Source organism: Triticum dicoccoides, chromosome 2A (genome assembly GCF_002162155.2).
Source record: "Triticum dicoccoides isolate Atlit2015 ecotype Zavitan chromosome 2A, WEW_v2.0, whole genome shotgun sequence".
Classification (NCBI taxonomy): domain Eukaryota; kingdom Viridiplantae; phylum Streptophyta; class Magnoliopsida; order Poales; family Poaceae; genus Triticum; species Triticum dicoccoides.
The window spans coordinates 150,843,416-150,868,732 of record NC_041382.1 but is presented as its reverse complement, the minus strand read 5'-3'; the positions used below and the strand labels follow the sequence as shown (position 1 = coordinate 150,868,732).

Sequence of the window (25,317 nt, the reverse complement as noted above, 5' to 3'; positions counted from 1 at the left end):
GGAGGGCTCCACCCATGAAGGGTCCACGAAGAAGCAACCTTTTCTATTCCATCACGGCCGTCGCCCACGAAGGAGTTGCCTCACTAGCGGTAGATCTTCATGAAGTAGGCGATCTCCTTGCCCTTACAAACTCCTTGGTTCAACTCCACAATCTTGTTGGAGGCTCCCAAGTGACACCTAGCCAATCTAGGAGACACCACTCTCCAAGAAGTAACAAATGGTGTGTTGATGATGAACTCCTTGCTCTTGTGCTTCAAATGATAGTCTCCCCAACACTCAACTCTCTCTCACAGGATTTGGATTTGGTGGAAATAAGATTTGAGTGGAAATCAACTTGGGAAAGGCTAGAGATCAAGATTCATATGGTTGGAATGGAATATCTTGACCTCAACACAAGTGTAGGTGGTTCTCTCTCAGAAAAGTGTATTGGAAGTGTAAGTATGTTCTGATGGCTCTCTCCATGAATGAAGAGTGGGTGGAGGGGTATATATAGCCTCCACACAAAATCTAACCGTTACACACAATTTGCCAAACTCGGTGGGGCCGAATGGTTAAACTCGGTCGGACCGATTCAGCAAACCTAGTAACCGTTAGGATTTTTGGTGGGACTGAGATGCAACTCGGTAGGACCGATATGGTTAGGGTTAGGGCATAACGTAATCTCGGTGTGACCGATTACACAAACTCGGTGGGACCGATTTGGTAATAAGCTAACCAGAGAGTTGGTCAGGTAAACTCGATGGGACTGATTACACAAACTCGGTGGGACCGATTTTGGTAATAAGCTAACCAGAGGGTTTGCATTGTAATCTCGGTAGTACCGATTGCTCAAACTCGGTGAGACCGATTTTGGTAATGGACATACACAGAGAGATTACAATCCCATCTCGGTGAGACCGAGATCACTATCGGTGAAACCGATTTGCTAGGGTTTGTGGCAGTGGCTATGACATCTGAAACTCGGTGGCGCTGGATAGATAGAATCGGTGGGGCCGAGTTTGACTTTTGGTTTAGGTCATATGTGGATGTGGGACGGTAGTTGATGGTTTTGGAGCATATCACTAAGCACTTTGAGCAAGCAAGCCATTAAGCAACACCTCATCCCCTCTTGAGAGTATTGGCTTTTCCTATAGACTCAATGTGATCTTGGATCACTAAAATAGAAAATGTAGAGTCTTGATCTTGAAGCTTGAGCCAATCCTTTGTCCTTAGCATCTTGAATGGGTTCCACATCCTCTAGTCCATGTCACTCCATTGTTGAACTTATCTGAAACATACTAGGTAAAAGTGTTAGTCCAACAAGAGATATGTTGACATTAATTACCAAAACCACCCAGGGAGCACTTGTGCTTTCAATTCCCCAACATGGTTGCAACTGGACCTTTGTTTTGTAAGAGGGTCGGCGGGAGAGGGAGTGGGCCAGTTGTATGTCTGACACTAGGATGCCTGCTGATTAAGACTTATTTAAATCTCAGTCGACTGGACCGTATCCACACTCCATTATTTACTTTGTTTTTCTTATTTAATATCTTTTTAATTTTTTTGTTTCTCTAAAAAGAGGTGTTTTTATTTTTTTTTAAACGTGACACACCAATCCAGTTGCACCTCTGCAGCGCATGTGTAACTGAATATGATTGGCTCTCTTATTTTGTTAGTATTACCATTGTCAATTTGTGGATGATAGCAAAATTACAAATAGATGAGACCCAATCTAAGAAAAATGCAAGGTAAAACCATCATTAAATAATGCTAAACATTTTTCTAATTTCATGATGAATATTTTTAAACAATATTGTACATTATCTAATGGCACTCTAATTTTTTTAAATACATGATTAATATTTGTAAAAAATGAACATATTTCTTAAATAAATATCACGACTAATGCTTACATTTTCTAGAAACAAAAATAGTATAAATAAGAATGGAAGGAGAAAAATGAAAAGTAAAACCGGACAAAATTGATACTAAGCGCATGTTAATTTTTTTCACGAACAACAAACTAATACATCCGGCCGGGTAGTCAATGGAGCAGCAGCACGGAACAAAAATACTGCCCAATCTCTGGCCCAACTCAGCTGAAAAACACACAAAGCAAAGACAAACGGGGCAGCCCAAAAAGCGACCAGAGATGACATAGTATGGGATGGACAATAAAGCAAAAAAGCCAAAAAAAAGGTGACGTCAGCCGACTAAGACTTCGTGAAGTCTCGGTCGACTGAGACCTAAACAAACCCTGAATAATATGCCAACATTTCTTATAGAATTTAGCTGGAAACCCATCTGGTCCCGGTGCTTTATTCGGTTTCATTTGTGAGATTGCATCCAAGACCTTCTTCTCCGTAAACGGTGCAGATAGAATATCATTCTCCTCTACCTGAAGCTGAGGGATATCTCCACAAACAGATTCATCTAAGACCACCGTGCTTGTTGGGGAACGTAGTAATTTCAAAAAAATTCCTACGCACACGCAAGATCATGGTGATGCATAGCAACGAGAGGGGAGAGTGTGATCTACGTACCCTTGTAGACCGACAGCGGAAGCATTAGCACAACGCGGTTGATGTAGTCATACGTCTTCACGGCCCGACCGATCAAGCACCGAAACTACGGCACCTCCGAGTTCTAGCACACGTTCAGCTCGATGACGATCCCCGGACTCCGATCCAGAAAAGTGTCGGGGAAGAGTTCTGTCAGCACGACGGCGTGGTGACGATCTTGATGTACTACCGTCGCGGGGCTTCGCCTAAGCACCGCTACAATATTATCGAGGATTATGGTGGAAGGGGGCACCGCACATGGCTAAGAATATGATCACGTGGATCAACTTGTGTGTGTAGGGGTGCCCCCTGCCCCCGTATATAAAGGATCAAGGGGGGGTGCGGCCGGCCAGGAGGAGGGCGCGCCAGGAGGAGTCCTACTCCCACCGGGAGTAGGATTCCCCCCCTTTCCTAGTTGGAATAGGATTCGGGAGGGGGAAAGAGGAGAGAGAGAAGGAAGGGGGGGCGCCGCCCCCCTCTCCTTGTCCTATTCGGACTAGGGGGGAGGGGCGCGCGGCCCAGCCCTGGACACCTCTCCTCTCTTCCACTAAAGCCCACTAAGGCCCATATACCTCCCTGGGGGTTCCGGTAACCTCCCAGTACTCCGGTAAAATCCTGATTTCACCCGGAACACTTCCGATATCCAAATATAGGCTTCCAATATATCAATCTTTATGTCTCGACCATTTCGAAACTCTTCGTCATGTCCGTGATCACATCCGAGACTCCGAACAAACTTCGGTACATCAAAATGCATAAACTCATAATATAACTGTCATCGAAACCTTAAGCATGCGGACCCTACGGGTTCGAGAACAATGTAGACATGACCGAGATACGTCTCCGGTCAATAACCAATAGCGGAACCTGGATGCTCATATTGGCTCCTACATATTCTATGAAGATCTTTATCGGTCAGACCGCATAACAACATACGTTGTTCCCTTTGTCATCGGTATGTTACTTGCCCGAGATTCGATCGTCGGTATCTCAATACCTAGTTCAATATCGTTACCGGCAAGTCTCTTTACTCGTTTCGTAATACATCATCTCACAACTAACTCATTAGTTGCAATGCTTGCAAGGCTTATGTGATGTGCATTACCGAGAGGGCCCAGAGATACCTCTCCGACAATCGGAGTGACAAATCCTAATCTCGAAATACGCCAACCCAACATGTACCTTTGGAGACACCTGTAGAGCTCCTTTATAATCACCCAGTTACATTGTGACATTTGGTAGCACACAAAGTGTTCCTCCGGCAAACGGGAGTTGCATAATCTCATAGTCATAGGAACATGTATAAGTCATGAAGAAAGCAATAGCAACATACTAAACGATCGGGTGCTAAGCTAATGGAATGGGTCATGTCAATCACATCATTCTTCTAATGATGTGATCTCGTTAATCAAATAACAACTCTTTTGTTCATGGTTAGGAAACATAACCATCTTCGATTAACGAGCTAGTCAAGTAGAGGCATACTAGTGACACTCTGTTTGTCTATGTATTCACACATGTATTATGTTTCCGGTTAATACAATTCTAGCATGAATAATAAACATTTATCATGATATAAGGAAATAAATAATAACTTTATTATTGCCTCTAGGGAATATTTCCTTCAGTCTCCCTCTTGCACTAGAGTCAATAATCTAGTTCACATCGCCATGTGATCTAACATCAATAGTTCACATCTTTATGTGGTTAACACCCATAGTTCACATCAATATGTGACCAACACCCAAAGGGTTTACTAGAGTCAGTAATCTAGTTCACATTGCTATGTGATTAACACCCAAAGGGTACTAAGGTGTGATCATGTTTTGCCTATGAGAGAAGTTTAGTCAACGGGTCTGCCATATTCATATCCGTAAGTATTTTGCAATTTTCTATGTCTACAATGCTCTGCACGGAGCTACTTTAGCTAATTGCTCCCACTTTCAATATGTATCAAGATGAAGACTAAGAGTCATCCGGATCAGTGCCAAAACTTGTATCGACGTAACCCTTTTACGACGAACCTTTTGTCACCTCCATAATAGAGAAACATATCCTTATTCCACTAAGGATAATTTTTACCGCTGTCCAGTGATCTACTCCTAGATCACTATTGTACTCCCTTGCCAAAATTAGTGTAGGGTATACAATAGGTCTGGTACACAGCATGGCATACTTTATAGAACCTATGGCCAAGGCATAGGGAATGACCTTCATTCTCATTCTATTTTCTGCCGTGGTCGGGCTTTGAGTCTTACTCAATTTCACACCTTGTAACACAGGCAAGAATTCTTTCTTTGACTGTTCCATTTTGAACTACTTCAAAATCTTGTCAAGGTATGTACTCATTGAAAAAAAAATTATCAAGCGTCTTGATCTATCTCTATAGATCTTGATGCTCAATATGTAAGCAGCTTCACCGAGGTTTTCTTTGAAAAAATCCTTTCAAACACTCCTTTATGCTTTGCAGAATAATTCTACATTATATCCGATTAACAATATGTCATACACATATACTTATCAGAAATGCTATAGTGCTCCCACTCACTTTCTTGTAAATACAGGCTTCACCGCAAGTCTGTATAAAACTATATGCTTTGATCAACTTATCAAAGCGTATATTCCAACTCCGAGATGCTTGCACCGGTCCATAGATGGATCGCCGGAGCTTGCATATTTTGTTAGCATCTTTAGGATTGACAAAACCTTCTGGTTGCATCATATACAACTTTTCTTTAAATCCATTAAAGAATGTAGTTTTATTTATCCATTTTCCAGATTTCATAAAAATGCGGCAATTGCTAACATGATTTGGACAGACTTAAGATCGCTACGAGTGAGAAAATTTCATCGTAGTCAACACCTTGAACTTTGTCAAAAACCTTTTTCAACAAGTCTAGCTTTGTAGATAGTAACACTACTATCAGCGTCCGTCTTCCTCTTGAAGATCCATTTATTTTCTATGGCTTGCCGATCATCGGGCAAATCCATCAAAGTCCATACTTTGTTCTCATACATGGATCATATCTCAGATTTCATGGCCTCAAACCATTTTGTGGAATCTGGGCTCATCATCGCTTCCTCATAGTTCACAAGTTCGTCATGGTCTAGTAACATGACTTCCAGAACAGGATTACCGTACCACTCTGGTGCGGATCTCACTCTGGTTTACCTACGAGATTCGGTAGTAACTTGATCTGAAGTTACATGATCATCATCATTAGCTTTCTCACTAATTGGTGTAGTAGTCACAAGAACAGATTTTTGTGATGAACTACTTTCCAATAAGGGAGAAGGTACAATTACCTTATCAAGTTTTCTACTTTCCTCCCACTCACTTCTTTCGAGAGAAACTCCTTCTCTAGAAAGGATCCATTCTTAGCAACGAATGTCTTGCCTTCGGATCTGTGATAGAAGGTGTACCCAACAGTCTCCTTTGGGTACCCTATGAAGACATATTTCTCTGATTTGGGTTTGAGCTTATCAGGATGAAACTTTTTCACATAAGCATCACAACCCAAAACTTTAAGCAACGACAAGTTTGGTTTCTTGTCAAACCATAATTCAGATTGTGTCGTCTCAACGGATTTAGATGGTGCCCTTTTTAACGTGAATGCAGCTGTCTCTAATGCATAACCCCAAAACGATAGTGGTAGATCGGTAAGAGACATCATAGATTGCACTATATCCAATAAAGTACGGTTATGACGATCGGCCACATCATTATGCTGTGGTGTTCCAGGTGGCATGAGTTTGTGAAACTATTCCACAATGTTTTAATTGAAGACCAAACTCGTAACTCAAATATTTGTCTCTGAGATCAGATCGTAGAAACCTTATTTTCTTGTCACGATGATTTTCCACTTCACCCTGAAATTATTTGAACTTTTCAAATGTTTCAGAACTTATGTTTCATCAAGTAGATATACTCATATCTGCTCAAATCATCTGTGAAGGTCAGAAAATAACGATACCCGCCGCGAGCCTCAACACTTATTGGACTGCATACATCAATATGTATTATTTCCAATCAAGTTTGTTGTTCGCTCCATTGTTCCGGAGAACGGAGTCTTAGTCATCTTGCCCATGAGGCATGGTTTGCAAGTACCAAGTGATTCATAATCAAGTGGTTCCAAAAGTCCATCAGTATGGAGTTTCTTCATGCGCTTTACACCGATATGACCTAGACGGCAATGCCACAAATAAGTTGCACTATCATTATTAACTTTGCATCTTTTGGCTTCAATATTATCAATATGTGTAACACTACGATCGAGATCCAACGAACTATTTTCATTGGGTGTATGACCATCAAAGGTTTTATTCATGTAAACAGAACAACAATTATTCTCTGACTTTAATGAATAACGTATTGCAATAAACATGATCAAATCATATTCATGCTCAACGCAAACACCAAATAACACTTATTTAGTTTCAACACTAATCCCAAAAGTATAGGGAGTGTGCGATGATGATCATATCAATCTTGGAACTACTTCCAACACACATCATCACCTCACCCTTTACTAGTTTCTGTTTATTCTGCAACTCCCGTTTTGAGTTACTACTCTTAGCAACTGAACCAGTATCAAATGCCGAGGGGTTGCTATAAACACTAGTAAAGTACACATCAATAACACGTATATCCAATATACCTTTGTTTACCTTGCCATCCTTCTTATCCGCCAAATGCTTGGGGCAGTTCCACTTCCAGTGACCAGTCCCTTTGCAGTAGAAGCACTTAGTCTCAGGCTTAGGATCAGACTTGGGCTTCTTCACTTGAGCAGCAACTTGCTTTCCGCTTCTTGAAGTTCCCCTTCTTCCCTTTGCCCTTTTCTTGAAACTAGTGGTCTTGTCAACCATCAACACTTGATGTTTTTTCTTGATTTCTACCTTCGTTGATTTCAGCATCACGAAGAGCTTTGGGAGTTGTTTCCATTATCCCTTGCATATTATAGTTCATCACGAAGTTCTACTAACTTGGTGATGGTGACTAGAGAATTCTGTCAATCACTATCCTGGAAGATTAACTCCCACTTGATTCAAACGATTGTAGTACCCAGACAATCTGAGCACATGCTCACTAGTTGAGCGATTCTCCTCCATCTTTTAGCTATAGAACTTGTTGGAGACTTCATATCTCTCAATTCGGGTATTTGCTTGAAATATTAACTTTAACTCCTGGAACATCTCATATGGTCCATGACGTTCAAAACGTCTTTGAAGTCCCGATTCTAAGCCATTAAGCATGGTGCACTAAAATATCAAGTAGTCATCATATTGAGCTAGCCAAACGTTCATAACGTCTGCATCTTCTCCTGTAATAGGTCTGTCACCTAGCGGTGCATCAAGGACATAATTCTTCTGTGCAGCAATGAGGATAAACCTCAGATCACGGATCCAATCCGCATCATTGCTACTAACATCTTTTAACACAATTTGCAAAATACTACCAGGACTAAGTTCATGATAAATTTAAGTTCAATTAATCATATTACTTAAGAACTCCCACTTAGATAGACATCCCTCTAATCCTCTAAGTGATCACGTGATCCAAATCAACTAAACCATGTCCGATCATCACGTGAGATGCAGCAGTTTCATTGGTGAACATCACTATGTTGATCATATCTACTATATGATTCACGCTCGACCTTTCGGTCTCCGTGTTCCGAGGCCATATCTGTATATGCTTGGCTCGTCAAGTATAACCTGAGTATTCCGCGTGTGCAACTGTTTTGCACCCATTGTATTTGAACGTAGAGCCTATCACACCCGATCATCACGTGGTGTCTCAACACGAAGAACTTTCGCAACGGTGCATACTCAGGGAGAACACTTCTTGATAATTAGTGAGAGATCATCTTAAAATGCTACCATCAATCAAAGCAAGATAAGATGCATAAAAGATAAACATCACATGCAATCAATATAAGTGATATGATATGGCCATCATCATCTTGTGCTTGTGATCTCCATCTTCGAAGCACCGTCGTGATCACCATCGTCACCGGCGCGACACCTTGATCACCATCATAGCATCGTTGTCATCTCGCCAATCTTATGCTTCCACGACTATCGCTACCGCTTAGTGATAAAGTAAAGCATTACAGCGCAATTGCATTGCATACAATAAAGCGACAACCATATGGCTCCTGCCAGTTGCCGATAACTCGGTTACAAAACATGATCATCTCATACAATAAAATTTAGCATCATGTCTTGACCATATCACATCACAACATGCCCTGCAAAAACAAGTTAGACATCCTCTACTTTGTTGTTGCAAGTTTTATGTGGCTGCTACGGGCTTAAGCAAGAACCAATCTTACCTACGCATCAAAACCACAACGATAGTTTGTCAAGTTGGTGTTGTTTTAACCTTTGCAAGGACCGGGCATATCCATACTTGGTTCAACTAAAGTTGGAGAAACTGTCACCCGCTAGCCACCTTTGTGCAAAGCACGTCGGGAGAACCGGTCTCGCGTAAGCGTACGCGTAATGTCGGTCCGGGCCGCTTCGTCCAACAATACCGCCGAACCAAAGTATGACATGCTGGTAAGGAGTATGACTTATATCGCCCACAACTCACTTGTGTTCTACTCGTGCATATAACATCAACACATAAAACCTAGGCTCGGATGCCACTGTTGGGGAACGTAGTAATTTCAAAAAAAATCCTACGCACACGCAAGATCATGGTGATGCATAGCAACGAGAGGGGAGAGTGTGATCTACGTACCCTTGTAGACCGACAGCGGAAGCGTTAGCACAACGCGGTTGATGTAGTCGTACGTCTTCACGGCCCGATCGATCAAGCACCGAAACTACGGCACCTCCGAGTTCTAGCACACGTTCATCTCGATGACGATCCCTGGACTCCGATCCAGCAAAGTGTCGGGGAAGATTTCCGTCAGCACGACGGCATGGCGACGATCTTGATGTACTACCGTCGCAGGGCTTCGCCTAAGCACCGCTACAATATTATCGAGGATTATGGTGGAAGGGGGCACCGCACGGCTAAGAATATGATCATGTGGATCAACTTGTGTGTGTAGGGGTGCCCCCTGCCCCCGTATATAAAGGATCAAGGGGGGGTGCGGCCGGCCAGGAGGAGGGCGCGCCAGGAGGAGTCCTACTCCCACCGGGAGTAGGATTCCCCCCCTTTCCTAGTTGGAATAGGATTCGGGAGGGGGAAAGAGGAGAGAGAGAAGGAAGGGGGGCGCCGCCCCCCTCTCCTTGTCCTATTCGGACTAGGGGGGAGGGGCGCACGGCCCAGCCCTGGCCACCTCTCCTCTCTTCCACTAAAGCCCACTAAGGCCCATATACCTCCCGGGGGGTTCCGGTAACCTCCCGGTACTCCGGTAAAATCCCGATTTCACCCGGAACACTTCCGATATCCAAATATAGGCTTCCAATATATCAATCTTTATGTCTCGACCATTTAGAAACTCTTCGTCATGTCCGTGATCACATCCGGGACTCCGAACAAACTTCGGTACATCAAAATGCATAAACTCATAATATAACTGTCATCGAAACCTTAAGCGTGCAAACCCTACGGGTTTGAGAACAATGTAGACATGACCGAGACACGTCTCCGGTCAATAACCAATAGCGGAACCTGGATGCTCATATTGGCTCCTACATATTCTACGAAGATCTTTATCGGTCAGACCGCATAACAACATACGTTGTTCCCTTTGTCATCGGTATGTTACTTGCTCGAGATTCGATCGTCGGTATCTCAATACCTAGTTCAATCTCGTTATCGGCAAGTCTCTTTACTCGTTTAGTAATACATCATCTCGCAACTAACTCATTAGTTGCAATGCTTGCAAGGCTTATGTGATGTGCATTACCGAGAGGGCCCAGAGATACCTCTCCGACAATCGGAGTGACAAATCCTAATCTCGAAATACGCCAACTCAACATGTACCTTTGGAGACACCTGTAGAGCTCCTTTATAATCACCCAGTTACGTTGTGACGTTTGGTAGCACACAAAGTGTTCCTCCGGCAAACGGGAGTTGCATAATCTCATAGTCATAGGAACACGTATAAGTCATGAAGAAAGCAATAACAACATACTAAACGATCGGGTGCTAAGCTAATGGAATGGGTCATGTCAATCACATCATTCTTCTAATGATGTGATCCCGTTAATCAAATAACAACTCTTTCGTTCATGGTTAGGAAACATAACCATCTTCGATTAACGAGCTAGTCAAGTAGAGGCATAATAGTGACACTCTGTTTGTCTATGTATTCACACATGTATTATGTTTCTGGTTAATACAATTCTAGCATAAATAATAAACATTTATCATGATATAAGGAAATAAATAATAACTTTATTATTGCCTCTAGGGCATATTTCCTTCAGTGCTTGCTTCCGGATGCCCAAAAAGTTGTTTGTAGTAATTAGAAATATAAGCTTTCAAATTCTCATGCCCCACAATTGTCCCCTCGTCCTGTTCGAGTTGTATGATTTTCTTTTTCCTATGTTTATCATTCGCAATCATATGGAAGAATTGTGTATTGTCATCCCCTTGAACAACCTTAAGCACTTTAGCACGCAGTGCCCACTTGAGCTCATCTTCTCTAACAAGAGCTCGTAAGCCTTGCTTAGCTTCGGATTTGGAGTTTTTCTCATTAACTGTAAGGAGATTCCTTTCAGCTTTTAAATCTAGTGCTTCAATTAATTGAGTAAGCCGTTCTTTTTCTTGTTTATAAATCCCACTCTTGTTTTTGGCCCAACCTCGCAAAAACTATCTTAGATGTCTGATCTTATTTTGCCATCTCCCAATACTAGTTCTTCCACTAACAGGCTTTGCCCATTCGCGTGCAATGACCTCCAAAAAGGTTTCTTTCTCGAACCAACCTAGCTCGAAAGAGAAAGCATTCTTGTTTGCAACGTGTGTAGCCTCTCCCGAGTCTACAAGAAGTGGTGTGTGGTCTGAGATCGCTCTCTACATCGCATGAACCGACACCAATGGGTACTTTTGTTCTCATTCCACACTAGCGAGTACCCTATCCAACTTCTCATAAATCGAAGTGGGTAACAAATTGGCCCACGTAAATTGTCTATCGGTGAGCTCAATTTCTCTCAAATTAAGACTCTCGATAATCATGTTAAACATCATAGACCAACGTGCATCAAAATTGTCATTGTTCTTTTCATCTCTCCTCCGAATTATATTAAAGTCCCCACCGACTAGGATTGGCAAAGTTTCATCTCCACATATCCGCACTAGGTCGGCTAAAAAATCTGGTTTAAGTTCAAGTTGTGCGGCCCCATATACAGCCACAAGAGACCATCGGAAACCATACAATTTTGATCTCACCCGAAACTTGACCGCAAAATCACCCTGAACCACGTTAAGCACCTCAAGTGTTTCACACCGAACCCCTAGTAATATCCCACCAGATCTTCCTTTAGGAGGTAAGACATGCCAATCAAAATCAATTCCTCTGGATAGAGTTCCAAGGAACTGTGAGGTAAATTTATCTCGTCGTGTTTCCAAAAGTGCAATAAAATCTAAATGTTGCTCTATCGTTGTCTCCGCCAAGAACCTACGTTTAGCCAAGTCAGCTAGACCTCTGCTATTCCAAAAGATTCCTTTTATAAGTCATCATGGATTTTTTTTCTTAAGCTTAACCCTAGCACTTCTACGAACCGCCGAAGTAGGATAAATTTTCCGTTTCCAGGATCGCTTGGGCTTCTCCCCATCACCCTTCGGGAACGTAGGATCAGCAGAACATGAGACAGTGCCCTCCATCATTAGAGGCTCTACAGTGTCCGTAGTCTCCGTCCCCTCCTCATCTTCGGCCTCCTCACTAGGCAAGAGATTATTGCAAATGTTTTCAAGGGCTACAATTCCTAAATTGTTCATGTCATCGTCCTTCATAGGTTTAACTGATGCGAGGTTCCGAATTATTTTAGAAGCCCGCTCTGCTTCTAAATCTAAAAGATCATTAACAGATTTCGGATGAACGCAAGGGTCTCATCCTTAGGGATTGTAAAAGTGAACTGCTGTTGAACTCATGTATATCAGTGCTGAGCACACAAAATTGACCTAAGGGTTTAAATTCAAACCGTTATTTAGCAACCTTATACGTCAAACTTTCTCTTTCTACCATTAGCAGACATCACCAAAGAACAAACTTAAATGAAGATCAGCAAAACCACTCCTGATGGAGCGACATGCTGAATTTCAGTTCCAAAAACACGACAAATTCGACAACATCAGTGGCATGGTACACCATGCTCTGACAAGCAGTTAGCCACCTCTATTGAAGAACTACTTAAGCTCATATGATCATCTTGTTGAAGATTCCATCAGCTTAGTTTAATAGGACTTACGAGCGCATTGAGCAGCATATGCCATGATCCTTGACCCCGGAGATCTCTGACGCCTCAACTACTAAATTGGTCTTGAGTTAATGCCTTTCTTGGGTTGGTGTGCGTGTTTGTCCTTTGCTGTTGTTGTCCTCCTTGCAGCCACTGACTAGCTCTCTCTATATGGGCTTTGTAAAGATCCACAGACATAACCAGATGGAAAATGAGTGAAGAATATCTGTGGTTTAGGAGGATGCAAGCTGAACCAAAAAAAGAGAGGATGCAAGCAGTGGCGGAGCATAAACGGAAAATGAGAAGAGACAAGAACAAAAGCTGGATTTAGCTTAAATATATGTAAAATGTATCAAAAACTATGTGAAACTAGGCTAAATTGATGTAACTTCAGACTTACAAAGATAATTACCGAAACCATTATGCGCTGTATGTGTCTGAATAGTAATCAAGAAAAAAATTTGGGACCCAGGACCTCATAACCAGTCTAGAAAGCCGTGCAAAATAAGAAGTTCAGGCATTTGCCGCTCGACGGAATAATGATTTGATATTTGGCATTCACGTCTCACTGACAGGTGGCCCGTGTGGTCATAGAACCCACATGTCAGTGGGGCATCCAGCAAAAGACCTGAGAACATCTTAAGCAAGAGCATATTTAACTCGCTGAGAACGTCAAAAGTTCTATGATCATAATCATTGCAAGGGAAGAGGCAAAAACAATAACCAACTTTGGAAAAGCCGTGGTGGCATATGAATCGCCTAATTTCGAGTACTCATTTTGCCTGCCACTTTGGACAGGGTTGAATTAGTCTCATCATGCCATCGCCATTGACAGTTGAATCCCATGCATAAGCAAGGAAAATCACCCTAGCCATGATGGCCCATTCTATACATGCGATGAGCCCATGAGGTATTGCAAGAGCAGGAAAGTATGCACTGCTTCAATGAATTATTGCACGGTACAGCTTTTGCCTCAACGAATGCAGAGATTGCACTGTGGACTATTGATAAGGAGGTAATAGCACCAGTAAGTCCTTGAACTTGTCTAGAATGTGATGATTTGGTCTTCAAACTTGTAAAAGGCAACTGGCGCTATTACCTCATTGATAAGACATGAGTGATAAGTTTTAGGACCAAATAGTTGACTTTTATAAGTTTGAGGACCAAATCATCACATCCTAGACAAGTTCAAGGACATGTGGTGCTATTACCTCATTGATAAGAGCATCTCTAACACGGAGAGTTAAACCTTCCGCAACCTTTGAGACCGAGAAATTCATCCACCGCGGTTCTGTATCGGTCCGTAGAACGGTCCGGACGCGATTTCTCCCGCGCGTATCCAGTCAATGCCGCTCTAGAGCGTCAGCGACCGCATTCATGCCCGGCCAGAGCGGACGCGACAGCTCACTAGCGTCGGCATTGAAGCGGCACGCCGGCCGAGAGAGCACCGCCCGCGCCGCTTACCGGTGCAGGCGACTGCCGCACGTTCAAACGACACAACGGCCACTCGTCCGTCCGCCTTCCTCCACATTGATGGCACACAGTTGCCGAGGCGTCTCCTCTGGCGCCACCCGTCCGTCCCTTGCCGCCTGCCATTGCTAGATAAACCGTTGCCCCAGGCCATAGCCATAGTCATCCGCCTCCGATCCCTCTCCACACCACTCCCACCATGGATTGTTCCCCCGCCAAATCTCTCTAGGACGGGCTGACGCCGGAACAGAAGAAGGAGATGGCCGCCATTGTTGCCGGCTGGATGGCCGACCGGCAACCGGAGGATGACAACGTCCCAATGGAGGATGCGGCCGCCGCCGACGAGTCGGCGCACCATCCTCCTCCTCCGTGCGGCCCTCCTCCTCCTCCGTGCCACCCTCGCCAGTGCACTGCACCTTGACCATCGGTGGGGCCCGTGCCCATTAACTGGACATGCTGCGGGAGGAGCGGGAGGAGTAATTCTGGGAGGCGCAGGCCGACGCCGCCTACAACCACCACCTCCTCCAGAAGCATCTGCAGGCGGAGGAGCAGCTCGCCAGTAGGGCGGTCACGCCAGACGTTGACATGGCGGAGCAGGAGGCGCGTTCGGTGTTGGCGCGGGTGGCCCGTGGCGGCCACCCCGTCTACCAGCCGCTTCTTCGGGCAGAGGGAAACCTAACTGCGGACACCCTGGGCAAGCGGTTCCTCTCCGGCTTCAAGGTTCGCACCATACTCTGTTGGACGATCTACCCATAGTAGGAACCGTCAATGGAAAATTTTGTGCTAGGGTTTGATCGTCATCCTCCCTGGATGATTTCCAGTCGTTGGTGCTATCAGATTAGCAAAACGCCTTGTCTACAGCACCACATAAATGGTTGCAAGAATCGTGGGCATAGCACGAAACATGAGATGAACCTCAAGTATATAGGTTGCTATATCTAAGATTCAGATTGTACGATTCTTTGCCTAGCGACAGGTATATAGGTTGGAACATCTTTTGACATCAAGCTGTTTTTTCCTTTGGGAACCTCAAGTAACTTTATTATTATTAGGTAATACTCCATGTTATACGTCCATTTTAACAAATTCAAGGGAGATATGCAGATGTTTCAAACTTAACGAATGCTTCAAATAAGATAGGTACACATGTTTCGGGGAGGTATCAGGCAAAGTTCAGGTTTTAGAGATCTTTACATCAACTACTAAAAGATTAGTCTTTCTCTTTGACATAAAATAATTATTGTGCTTAAAATGGATGGTGAGACCCCATGCTCCTTCCGTTACATAAATTTCACTTCTACGATTTGAACATGTATACTTGTTGGCATTCAAAGTATGAGGACTTTCTTGCATTTCTAATTTAATTCGTGTGTACCTCCATGGGCACCACCAAGATGCTCCTTGAATGGTAGTACCTATTCAAGTATTGATCTCTGGCGGATTTCTTCTCATCAAGTGTACACAAAACCAAAATCATATATACAGTTATAATAATAGCCCAGTTTGCAAGCTTCCAACTTTGGATCCTTTCACCTCTGTTTATATCAGTCTTGGATCATACGGGCTGGGCCTCCTTGGCTACTGCGGTTGGACAACCTTACTAATCAACAATACTTGGGCAGTTATTATTGTTACTGCCCAACAATACTTGGATCATACTCATTTTGCTCCGTATGTAGTCCATATTGGAATCTGTAAAAAGTCTTATATTTACGAACGGAGGGAGTAGGATTTAATCTATGGTATTATTGATGTTGTTCTTTCATTGGTGACATGCAACACAACTGTGGATGTATTACTTCCTAGGTTGATCACGTATTTTTATACTTTGTTTTATTGCTATGAAATTGTACCTTTTGCTTTTATATATGTTCTATAATATTCATGTAGTGAATGTGGTTCATGCTGCAGGGACGCGACTTTTATTCCATTTTGGATAAGCTGCATTCTTCTGAGATTTTTTATCCTGTCGGTCCTATTCCGATGCTGTTCGCTTTCACTTTTTTTATGGGAACAATGATACCCTACACAATTTATAGCATCAAAAGGGCAAAAGAGAGCGCCAAGGAGTTGGAGGACTGGAAGGCTGAATGGAGGGCTTACGAGGCTGATCGTCAGAAGAGTCATTGATGAAGATAACATATGGCAATATTGCTGTATTTGTTAAATGAAGTGTGATGCCTTTCAAGCTTGATCTATATATCCTGTTTTTTTGTGCTAAGTAAGGCTGAACGTATTTGTTAAATGGAAAAAAAAAACTATATATCCTGTTAAACTTAAGTAGTGTGAGACAGTATACCGCCGCCATTCCGGCTCGGCCCCAGCGTCGCGTAACCTAGGCGACACGGGCGGCAGCCCCCCATCGCGCCGCCAGGCATCGGCTAGGAGATGGCGATGGCAATTGTGTGTTCGGTGTTGGCACGGGTAGCCGCCGTCTCCCAGACTGTTCTTCGAGCACAAGGAAACCCAACTGCAGACACCCTGGGCAAGCGGCTTCTCTCCAGCTTCACGGTTCGCACAATACTCTCTCGGTCGATCTACTCAAAGGATGCGTCAATGAAGGATTTTGTGCCGGGGTTTCATCGTCATCCTCCCTGGATGATTTCGTTGGTGCTATCAGATTAGCAAATTGTCCTTGTCTAGGCACAGCATCGAAGGTTGTAAGAATCTTGGACATAATAGGAAGCATGAGATGAGCCATAACCGTATGATAGAGGATTCTATGCTAGAGTGTCTGACGCTTCCGCATCAACCTCCCTTAATGTCTAAGTCTCAGATTAAGATTGTATGTTCTAGGCCTAGCAACAACAGATATAGGTTGGTATATTTTCTGACCTTAAGCTAGTAAAAAAAATTGTAGGTAGTCATAACATGTTCCACGTCCATTTTGACGAATTCACTAGTATTCCAGGGAGTTATGCAGATGTTCCACGTCCATTTTGACAAATTCACTAGTATTCTGCCAAAACTCTAGGATTCATATTACTTAACGAACGCTTTAAATAAGATAGGTATACATGTTTCGGAAAGGTATTAGGCAAATTTCAGGTTTTAGACTTCTTCTTGTGTACCCCATGTAGCAACTACTAATAGATACGTTACAAATTATTGATGTTGTTCTTTTATTGGTGCCATGCAAATGCAATGCAAGTGTGCAACTGCGGATGTTATTACTTCCCAGGTTGATCACGTGTTTTTATGATTTGTTTTGTTGCTGCAAAACTGTACTTTATGGTCCATGTAGTGACCGTGGTTCATGCTGCAGGGACACCGCTGTTATTCCATTTGGAATAAGCTGCCAACTGTTGACTTCGAACCTATCGGCCATGTCTATATGACGGTGGCTTTCGTTTTTGGAATGGGAACAGTGGTACCCTACGCAATTTCTAGCGGCAAAAAGTCAAAAGAGGGCCAGAAGAGGTTGGAGGACTTGAAAGCTGAGGTTGAGAAGAGTCGTCGCCGATTAAATCAAGTGTAATGACTTCCAAGTTTGATGTGTGTATCCTGTTAAAACTTTAGTGTGGAAAATCATGTGTCTTTAGATCATTTTCCGGGTTTGGTTTTTCCTTCTGTGCGCTCCAGTTTCGACTGACGGCGAAGGTTGCCTAGCCTCTGGCCTAGTCGAGGAACGTGTGAATTTTTTGTACCTCGGGTGTTCTACAGGCCTTCTTCAACGAGTTCTTTTTCAGGGTGGTGATATGCTACATCGACAATTTTTCTCTAGAAGCTCTTGGGGTTCAATAAGGTTGCAAGCTTAGAGACGGCAACGAGCTTTGCACATGCAACAAGACTATGAGAGCTATGATACTCAAGTCTTTACATGTCTTTAGGGGTTGGCATTTGGCAATTGGCAAGATGGGATGAGATACCTGATACCTCCCGTGATTTCTAGGGTCAGGGCGACAATGAGAATGCACTGCGACCAAAGACAAAAAAAACGGTTGCCTGGTGACTTATTACGGTGAGCAAAAAAAATAATTTCTTTGTCAGCCCTGGATGATGAGGGCGAACATTTCGATGGAGTAGAGCACGTGATAATGCATGGGACAGGGAATGCCATGGTCTTGGGGCTGATACAGTACGGGACAAGGAATCACAGCCAGCTGCTTGTTTCACCCAAAGCCATTGTCCTCTTGTGACCGCCACTCGCGGAGACAAGCATAATAGGGCCATGAACCCCTGACAAAGAAGTTGTTATTTTCCAGACAACTTCTTCGCATGCAGCTGTAAACTGTCTTCTTCCTATGACACACAAAAATATGTCTGCTTGAAGAGAGCGACAAGCCTTCCTGGCATTTTCAACCGCACGAGTGACTGGCAATCACAAACAAGAAACTCCGTCCAACAAAGGGTCGTCAACAAAGCTAGAAGGAAACTCAGCCATTTTAGACAGATCAGGCTATCATATCATGTAACAAAAGGTCATATGATTCCAGAAGGGTCTTCCATCTTGTTATCATGCACGTGGAACAAAAAAACGGCAGCACCTCCAGCGTGGCTGATAAGAGTAGCCATACAACCGAACCGATCATCAAAACTATGACACCCTAGCTACAAAAAATACGATTAACTGCACTACGAGTGCGTTTACATCTCATATTTACTACCATGCCAGGAACATATTCTTTGCTTCTACCCTTTCCCTACTCCTATTTGTACAATTCGCACCTTTGTGCCTTGGTTGCACTCTCCTAAAGCTACGGCTGTACTTGGCCACCGATGTTAGAAAGAACAAGTAACATAGCACGGGTAAGAAAAAAAGAATGAAGTTAGCTTCACAGTTAGCTCTTTACAGCAGCCAGACGTTGGCACTGAACACCTGCTGGCCGAAGGGAAAAAATAGTCGACCATTTGCCAGTGAGACCTGCTGGCAAGAAAAAATTAGTTAGACCAGCACAGTTCAGTATATTGTTTCAAACTAAAGTTCTGTGTGCCATACCGTGGTGGGAGTACTGTTGTACTGTACAATTGCTTCGATGCATTCTACTTCCACTGGTCATTGCGTCCATTCACACGCCTTTTCTCGCCTTCAAAGACGCGGTGCGAATCCATGGTCCTTCGCATGCATCCGACAGGGCATGCATTTGCCCCGCAGGCAGATCAAAATCACAACACTGGAGTTGGTCTCTCAGATCACCCACCATCTTTTCCTCGCCTACTTGTAGATCTTGTTTTCTCTAACGTTTGTTTCGCTTGTCGGCTTGGATTCGATGCTTTCGAGTCCTATGAGCACATCAAAAAACATAAATAAACGAACGCTTGAGGTTGAGTAAACTGCAAAACATATAAAATAAAAGGATCAATACATTTTTACTGGCCAACTGAGCATTATTAGACTTCTCTGCTTCTGCCTCTTTTTGAGCTTTTTTCTTCTCAAGCTCGGCTTGCTTGATATTCTCCTCGTGTGCTTTCCGGAACATTGTTACAAATGTCAACAGGGTAGACATAACTGCAAGAGGATGGTCACGATAGAGTAAATGTGAGGCATGTTAGCAAGCAAACACACAGAACATCATGGCTAAAATTGCACAGATCAGATATGCTTCAACCCATTGCATCCTCAGAAAATAATTCATATCCTAGAAAGTGTGTTTGAGCATGCCCAAGTACCATATGCAATTGAGTAGAAATTCCATGAGAAATAAACCTTTAGAGGTATTACAAAAATATATAACAAGCACACACTCATTAAGATGAATCAATAAAACTGGTATCATACCTTGCTCAAATGGGCAACGGACAGGATCCTCACCAAAATATTTGATCAATTGATCAGCCTTTTTTCCCTGCCAAAACAATGAAACGAGAAAATCAAATACAAGAAGAATGTATGGCAAGTAATCTTCATAGAACCGAACAACGAAACATACCACTTCAGAGAACAATGAAGACAATGACTGCACATCTGCTCCAGCATTATCAGTGAACTCTTTCAGTTTCTACAGAATCAAGTAATACCAGTTTAGACCAAATGACATTCATATGCACTCCACAACTTCACACAATCAGGAACTCAGCATATAAGATTTATTAAGTGAAGGAAATGCATGCGCACGCAGTTTGTGATTATAATTACTATTCAGGGAACCTTCAGGATACTGAACATAAACAGCCTGTTAAGGCATGGGGTTCGCATTTACAATCAGGTAATTTATCTACAAAATACGATGCAGAAATACTTGCGGAGTCAAAACATCAGGTAACTAACAAAGGAACCTGCGCTATTATATATCACATCCTTTAAATTTGGCTTCAGATTTATCCTGTTAAAACTAATGCATATCTGACTGTTTGAGCACTCGAGCTACAGGGATGTATTCACTTCTAAGGTCAGAGTACCAGCTAACTATATGTAAACAACTTTAAAACCTGAAATTCAAATGAGACAGTGTTTGACCTCACGGAAAATTTCTGACACTGGACCATCACTTTCTGAAGCTTTAAACTCGTGCTCAACTTTTTCCAGCCCTTTACTGACTGCTTGCATTTCTTCTGCTAACATTTTCAGTTGTATCTGTTCAAATGCATCAATAAGACGAAAGCATGTGCATCTTAAATGAACAGAAAAATACATATGCTACATAGTTAACTGATAGATTTTTCAATTTTTTGCGAGTGAACTGATAGAATATGACGAGAAAAACGCAAACCTTTGATGTAGCTTCTAAACTAACAAGATCCACATGGAAGTTCAAAAGCTGTGGTGATTTTGCAGCAAGCACCTGATATTAAGATGTTCTTTCTGTTAGCATGCATATAGGAGACAGAGACCAATGTGGTAATGTGTAAATCATTTGACTTAACTATAGTTTATTAGACCGAGGACTACAAGTGACCGTGCTCAGATGCTTAGATTGTAGATTGCTTTACGATACAGAACTGGCACATTGCATAAACTAAATGGAGTTTGTATTTTACTGTCATGCAAAGTCAATTAAAATCAATAACAAACACATTCAGAAACCTGAAGGTCAAAGTTGTTCGTATTATAACCTGGTTACTGGTTTAGTATTTCAATGCAGACTGAACACTGACGTGCTCAAAGTTGTTCGATTTCTGCCACTGCTTTAACTATTAGATGAACCCATACTGATTGACAAACTTACATGAAGTTGCATAATACAATCTCGATAAAAGACTAGGGCTTATTGAGTTACTGTTAGGTTTCATGTAGCTTTGCTTATATCTAGGATTCTGAAGACCCCGAAACCTTAATTTATCCGATCTCCATATCCACTTTGCAGCGGAGAGTCACAGAAATCCAGAAATATGCTAGTTACTAGCACAGGCCATAGCCATCTGCCATTCTGTTGATTAAACACACCATGCCAACCTAAGTTCCACCATGAAATCGAATTAAAACTTCATGCCCTAAACGAATCTCCTGGCACTGAACGAATAAATAATTTGATGCAGACCATGGATCATAGTTTACAACTACAAGTTACCCATTGGTGCAAGGATGTTAACGTACACATGAGAACTGACACTTCATTGCTCTGAGCGAATTTCATGACACTTAACAAATAAATAAATGCGGGCCATGGATTAGAGTTTGCAATACAAGTTACCTATTGGTGAAAGGGTACTAACACACACATGAGAACTCAACAGCACAGACCAGGTAAAAGGCATACCTTGCAGAGGTAGTGCATTAATGTCATCTTATTGTTTGTTGCCCGGGTATCTGTAAGTTTTAGCAAACTATCCAACCGGAAGCCAACTGCAGCACCTGTAAGAAAATATATAGATATGAACCTGGCAGCGAATGATACTTTTCCTCCACATGCATTTCTATCTCCAATTAATGACTTCAGTTGTCAATGCCTTAATGTTACAAGATCACTGCTATTCATTTCACAGGTCCCGTACAGAAGTTTCTTGTAATCCTTCTCTAAATCTCTAATCCGAATTGCCCATTTTGGAGGAACGTACGGAGTTCTTGAATCTTATGGTTGCGAGATCTTATGGGTTTCACCTCTAGCCTACCGCAACTTGTTTGGGACTGAAGGCTTTGTTGTTGTTGTATGGAGTTCCCGCAAACTTAATGTAATGTAAGACAAAATATGAACTTTATGATTTGGCATGACACTGACTAGCTCGAGACAGTATGCACACATAATATTCAAGTGGTGCAACTCCCTTCACATCATCTTTGCAATGCATCATACACCAAAATATGTTAATCCTACTCTTAAAGGATGCTGTATAAAAAATAGAACCTTAATATGATAGAATACTGTCAAACAAGCTATAAAAAAGGCTTACAAAATTCATATATTCATTCATGGGAAGGGCAGGCAGTTCTTATTACCTCTAGCAGTTCCCTGGTTCAACGTATTTCCAAGGAGCAGTATTTTCTTCATTATTTCCTTCAACTTGAGAGAACTTCGGATCTGATACAATTGAATTTGACTTAATAGACAGCAGGTGAAGATTAATTGCAAATCAATATGCCTAACTCTCAACATACCTCATTACATGAAGAGTCTATGGTTTTCAAACTTTTCCCAAGATCTGCGACTTGTGAACCAAACTGGATCTTGAAGGAGAATACTCTCAGTTTTGACTCCATTCGTGGGACTTTCATCAGTTCTAGGAAGAACTGCAACAAAATGCAATAGTTTGTTGGATACTGATATACTCAAATAGGTAAGCATAACTGTTGTGCGTAACTCCTAAGAACATTTCATGCAAAATTAGGTTTAACACTCGTATCTAACAGGCTCACATGTGTACGTTAGATCCAACCTGGCTATTTTAAATGCCCAGGATAATGTTGATCAAACAAAGGAATGGATGTAGATGATCTTTGAGTCTTGGACTTTTGAGTCAAAAGAAGGCTCACAAACATAAATGTCTTTGACTAATGTTGCTATGTTTTGATGTAAAATTAAAATAATGATCGATTAAGCCAAACCAAATATGAGATGTTGTGTTTTTCATGTTTCAAGAAGTCTGGGGCGATCAAATTCAGAAAGAACAACATCAGTAAACATTCTGATACTGGTATTAAGTACCACAAAAAGAATAAAAACGTCATAGATCATAGATAATCATTACCAGTTCACATTTCCCAAGAAGTTGCTTGTCTCCGGTGTAGTTCTGACAGGAAAAATGGAAGGTGACGCTGTGTTAAAATGGGATCACAAAGGAGGCAAGGCAACATTGCACTAATACTCACCTTAAGAAGCTCCATTTCCTCTTTCGTAGGACAGAACTTTATGAGATTCTCCACTTGATCAACATCCAAGGTAGACTGATCAAGTGCCAGTGCCGCACTCTGTTGAAAATTTAGTGACTAAATAAATAATCTTATCATGTCATACTTAATATTATCTTTGTTTTCATTGCTCAAATTCTTACCACCAAGTCTGGCAGCGGCATCTTCACTTTTGTAAGCATGATCTCCGTGTTGTTTGCCCTCCTCAACTCAATCTATTTACATATACTACTAGATTAGATGAAACATGGCTTACAATGGGATATCAGATGGGGAGACCAGTTCTTTCTCAAAACTATACACTGTAATATCTAATTATGCTATAGGGTTAAGTAACAATGTACCTAAGCAAATGGTAGCAATCATATCAAGAAAATAAAAAGCGAAGAAATCTCGCACTACAATATCTAGTACTCTCACCGCCAAAAAGGGAAAGAATATCTAGTTACTCTAAAGAGTTGAAATTACAAGGCAGAAATCACAGTCTATTGCTGAATGCTGAAATTGTTCATGCTATAATGAGTTAAATTTTATACTGCGAATTTCATTACTCCCTCCGATCCATATTACCTGTCTTATATTTGTCAAGATACGGATGTATCTAACACTAAAACGTGTCTTGACAAATCTAAGACAAGTAATATGGATCAGAGGGAGTACCAAATGTTAGCATTTTACTTACCAGCTGAACTTTCTCTGGCTTTGATCCAAGAGATTTTCTTCTGTCGGTTTTGGAGGTGTTATCCGTTTTTGGTACGGCTGCTGGAAAAAGGCTCTCGAGCTCTGACAAATCAAACTCCGATACACTGCAGAAAACAGTTTCCCACATTATTAAGATAAAAAATATCAAAAGACGTTGATGATATTAAGGTGATGTGATCATCATGGCATAGTGCTTTACAAGATATTGAACAATGGCTTGGTCTAAAATTGATCCTACAATCATGTACTGTACAGCATTAAAACTAAGAAGTCTGAATTCAACCTTATAACAAGTAGCAACCACTCCCTCCGTTCCCAAATATAAGTCTTTTCAGAGATTCCAACAAGTGTACATACGGAGCAAAATGAGTGAATTACACTCTAAAATATGTCTACATGCATCCGTATGTAGTCCATTTGAAATATCTAAAAAGACTTATATTTAGGAACGGAGGGAGTACATCATTGGAAATGTTGCATGTATAATAAGCATACTTGAGATGAAAGTATATGTTTAAATGTTTAATCAAGAGGACAGAAAATTACCTATGTGGGTCATCATTTCGCTGCAATTCCTCCCAGAGACTGCCTTGCATAGCTCTTGTCACTTTGACCCAATGCAGCGGCTTTAATGTTGATTTGCGTGCGGCTGCAGGCCCAAAACCTGACCCTGGAGGACGTACAGCACCACGCCCTCTACCTAAAGAGTTTGTAGGATTGCCTCCTGGTGGTGGTGGAGCGCCTGGTGCTCTAGGAGGAGCTGGTGCACGGCCACCTGGAGGAGGAGGTGGAGGAGGCCCACCAAGCCTTCCTCCAGGTGCAGGTGGTGGTGGAGGTGCTCTCCCTCCAGCTCCAGGTGGAGGTGGGGGAGGTGGAGCACCTGGTCGGCCTGGAGGAGGTGGGGGAGGTGGAGCTCCTGGTCTGCCTGGAGGAGGTGGGGGAGGTGGAGCTCCTGGTCTGCCTGGAGGAGGTGGGGGAGGTGGAGCTCCTGGTCGTCCTGGAGGAGGTGGGGGTGGTGGAGCTCCT

At 42.4% G+C, this 25,317-nt stretch overlaps 1 protein-coding gene across 1 annotated transcript in view; it reads right to left on the bottom strand.

Annotated features, from left to right (window-relative positions):
* Nucleotides 1–19,521: 19,521 nt before the first annotated feature.
* LOC119353932 (formin-like protein 5) overlaps nt 19,522–25,317 on the bottom strand; it is a 9,469-nt gene continuing 3,673 nt past the window's right edge. The window contains exons 5-18 of the mRNA XM_037620633.1: nt 24,838–25,180; nt 24,272–24,395; nt 23,733–23,804; nt 23,551–23,649; nt 23,430–23,471; nt 22,840–22,971; nt 22,681–22,762; nt 22,004–22,098; nt 21,017–21,088; nt 20,764–20,880; nt 20,237–20,305; nt 20,086–20,152; nt 19,681–19,815; nt 19,522–19,640 (exon numbers count right to left, since the gene is read on the bottom strand). Of these exons, the coding sequence (XP_037476530.1) occupies nt 19,522–19,640; nt 19,681–19,815; nt 20,086–20,152; nt 20,237–20,305; nt 20,764–20,880; nt 21,017–21,088; nt 22,004–22,098; nt 22,681–22,762; nt 22,840–22,971; nt 23,430–23,471; nt 23,551–23,649; nt 23,733–23,804; nt 24,272–24,395; nt 24,838–25,180 (1,568 nt within the window). The remainder of the gene's footprint in view (nt 19,641–19,680; nt 19,816–20,085; nt 20,153–20,236; nt 20,306–20,763; nt 20,881–21,016; nt 21,089–22,003; nt 22,099–22,680; nt 22,763–22,839; nt 22,972–23,429; nt 23,472–23,550; nt 23,650–23,732; nt 23,805–24,271; nt 24,396–24,837; nt 25,181–25,317) is intronic.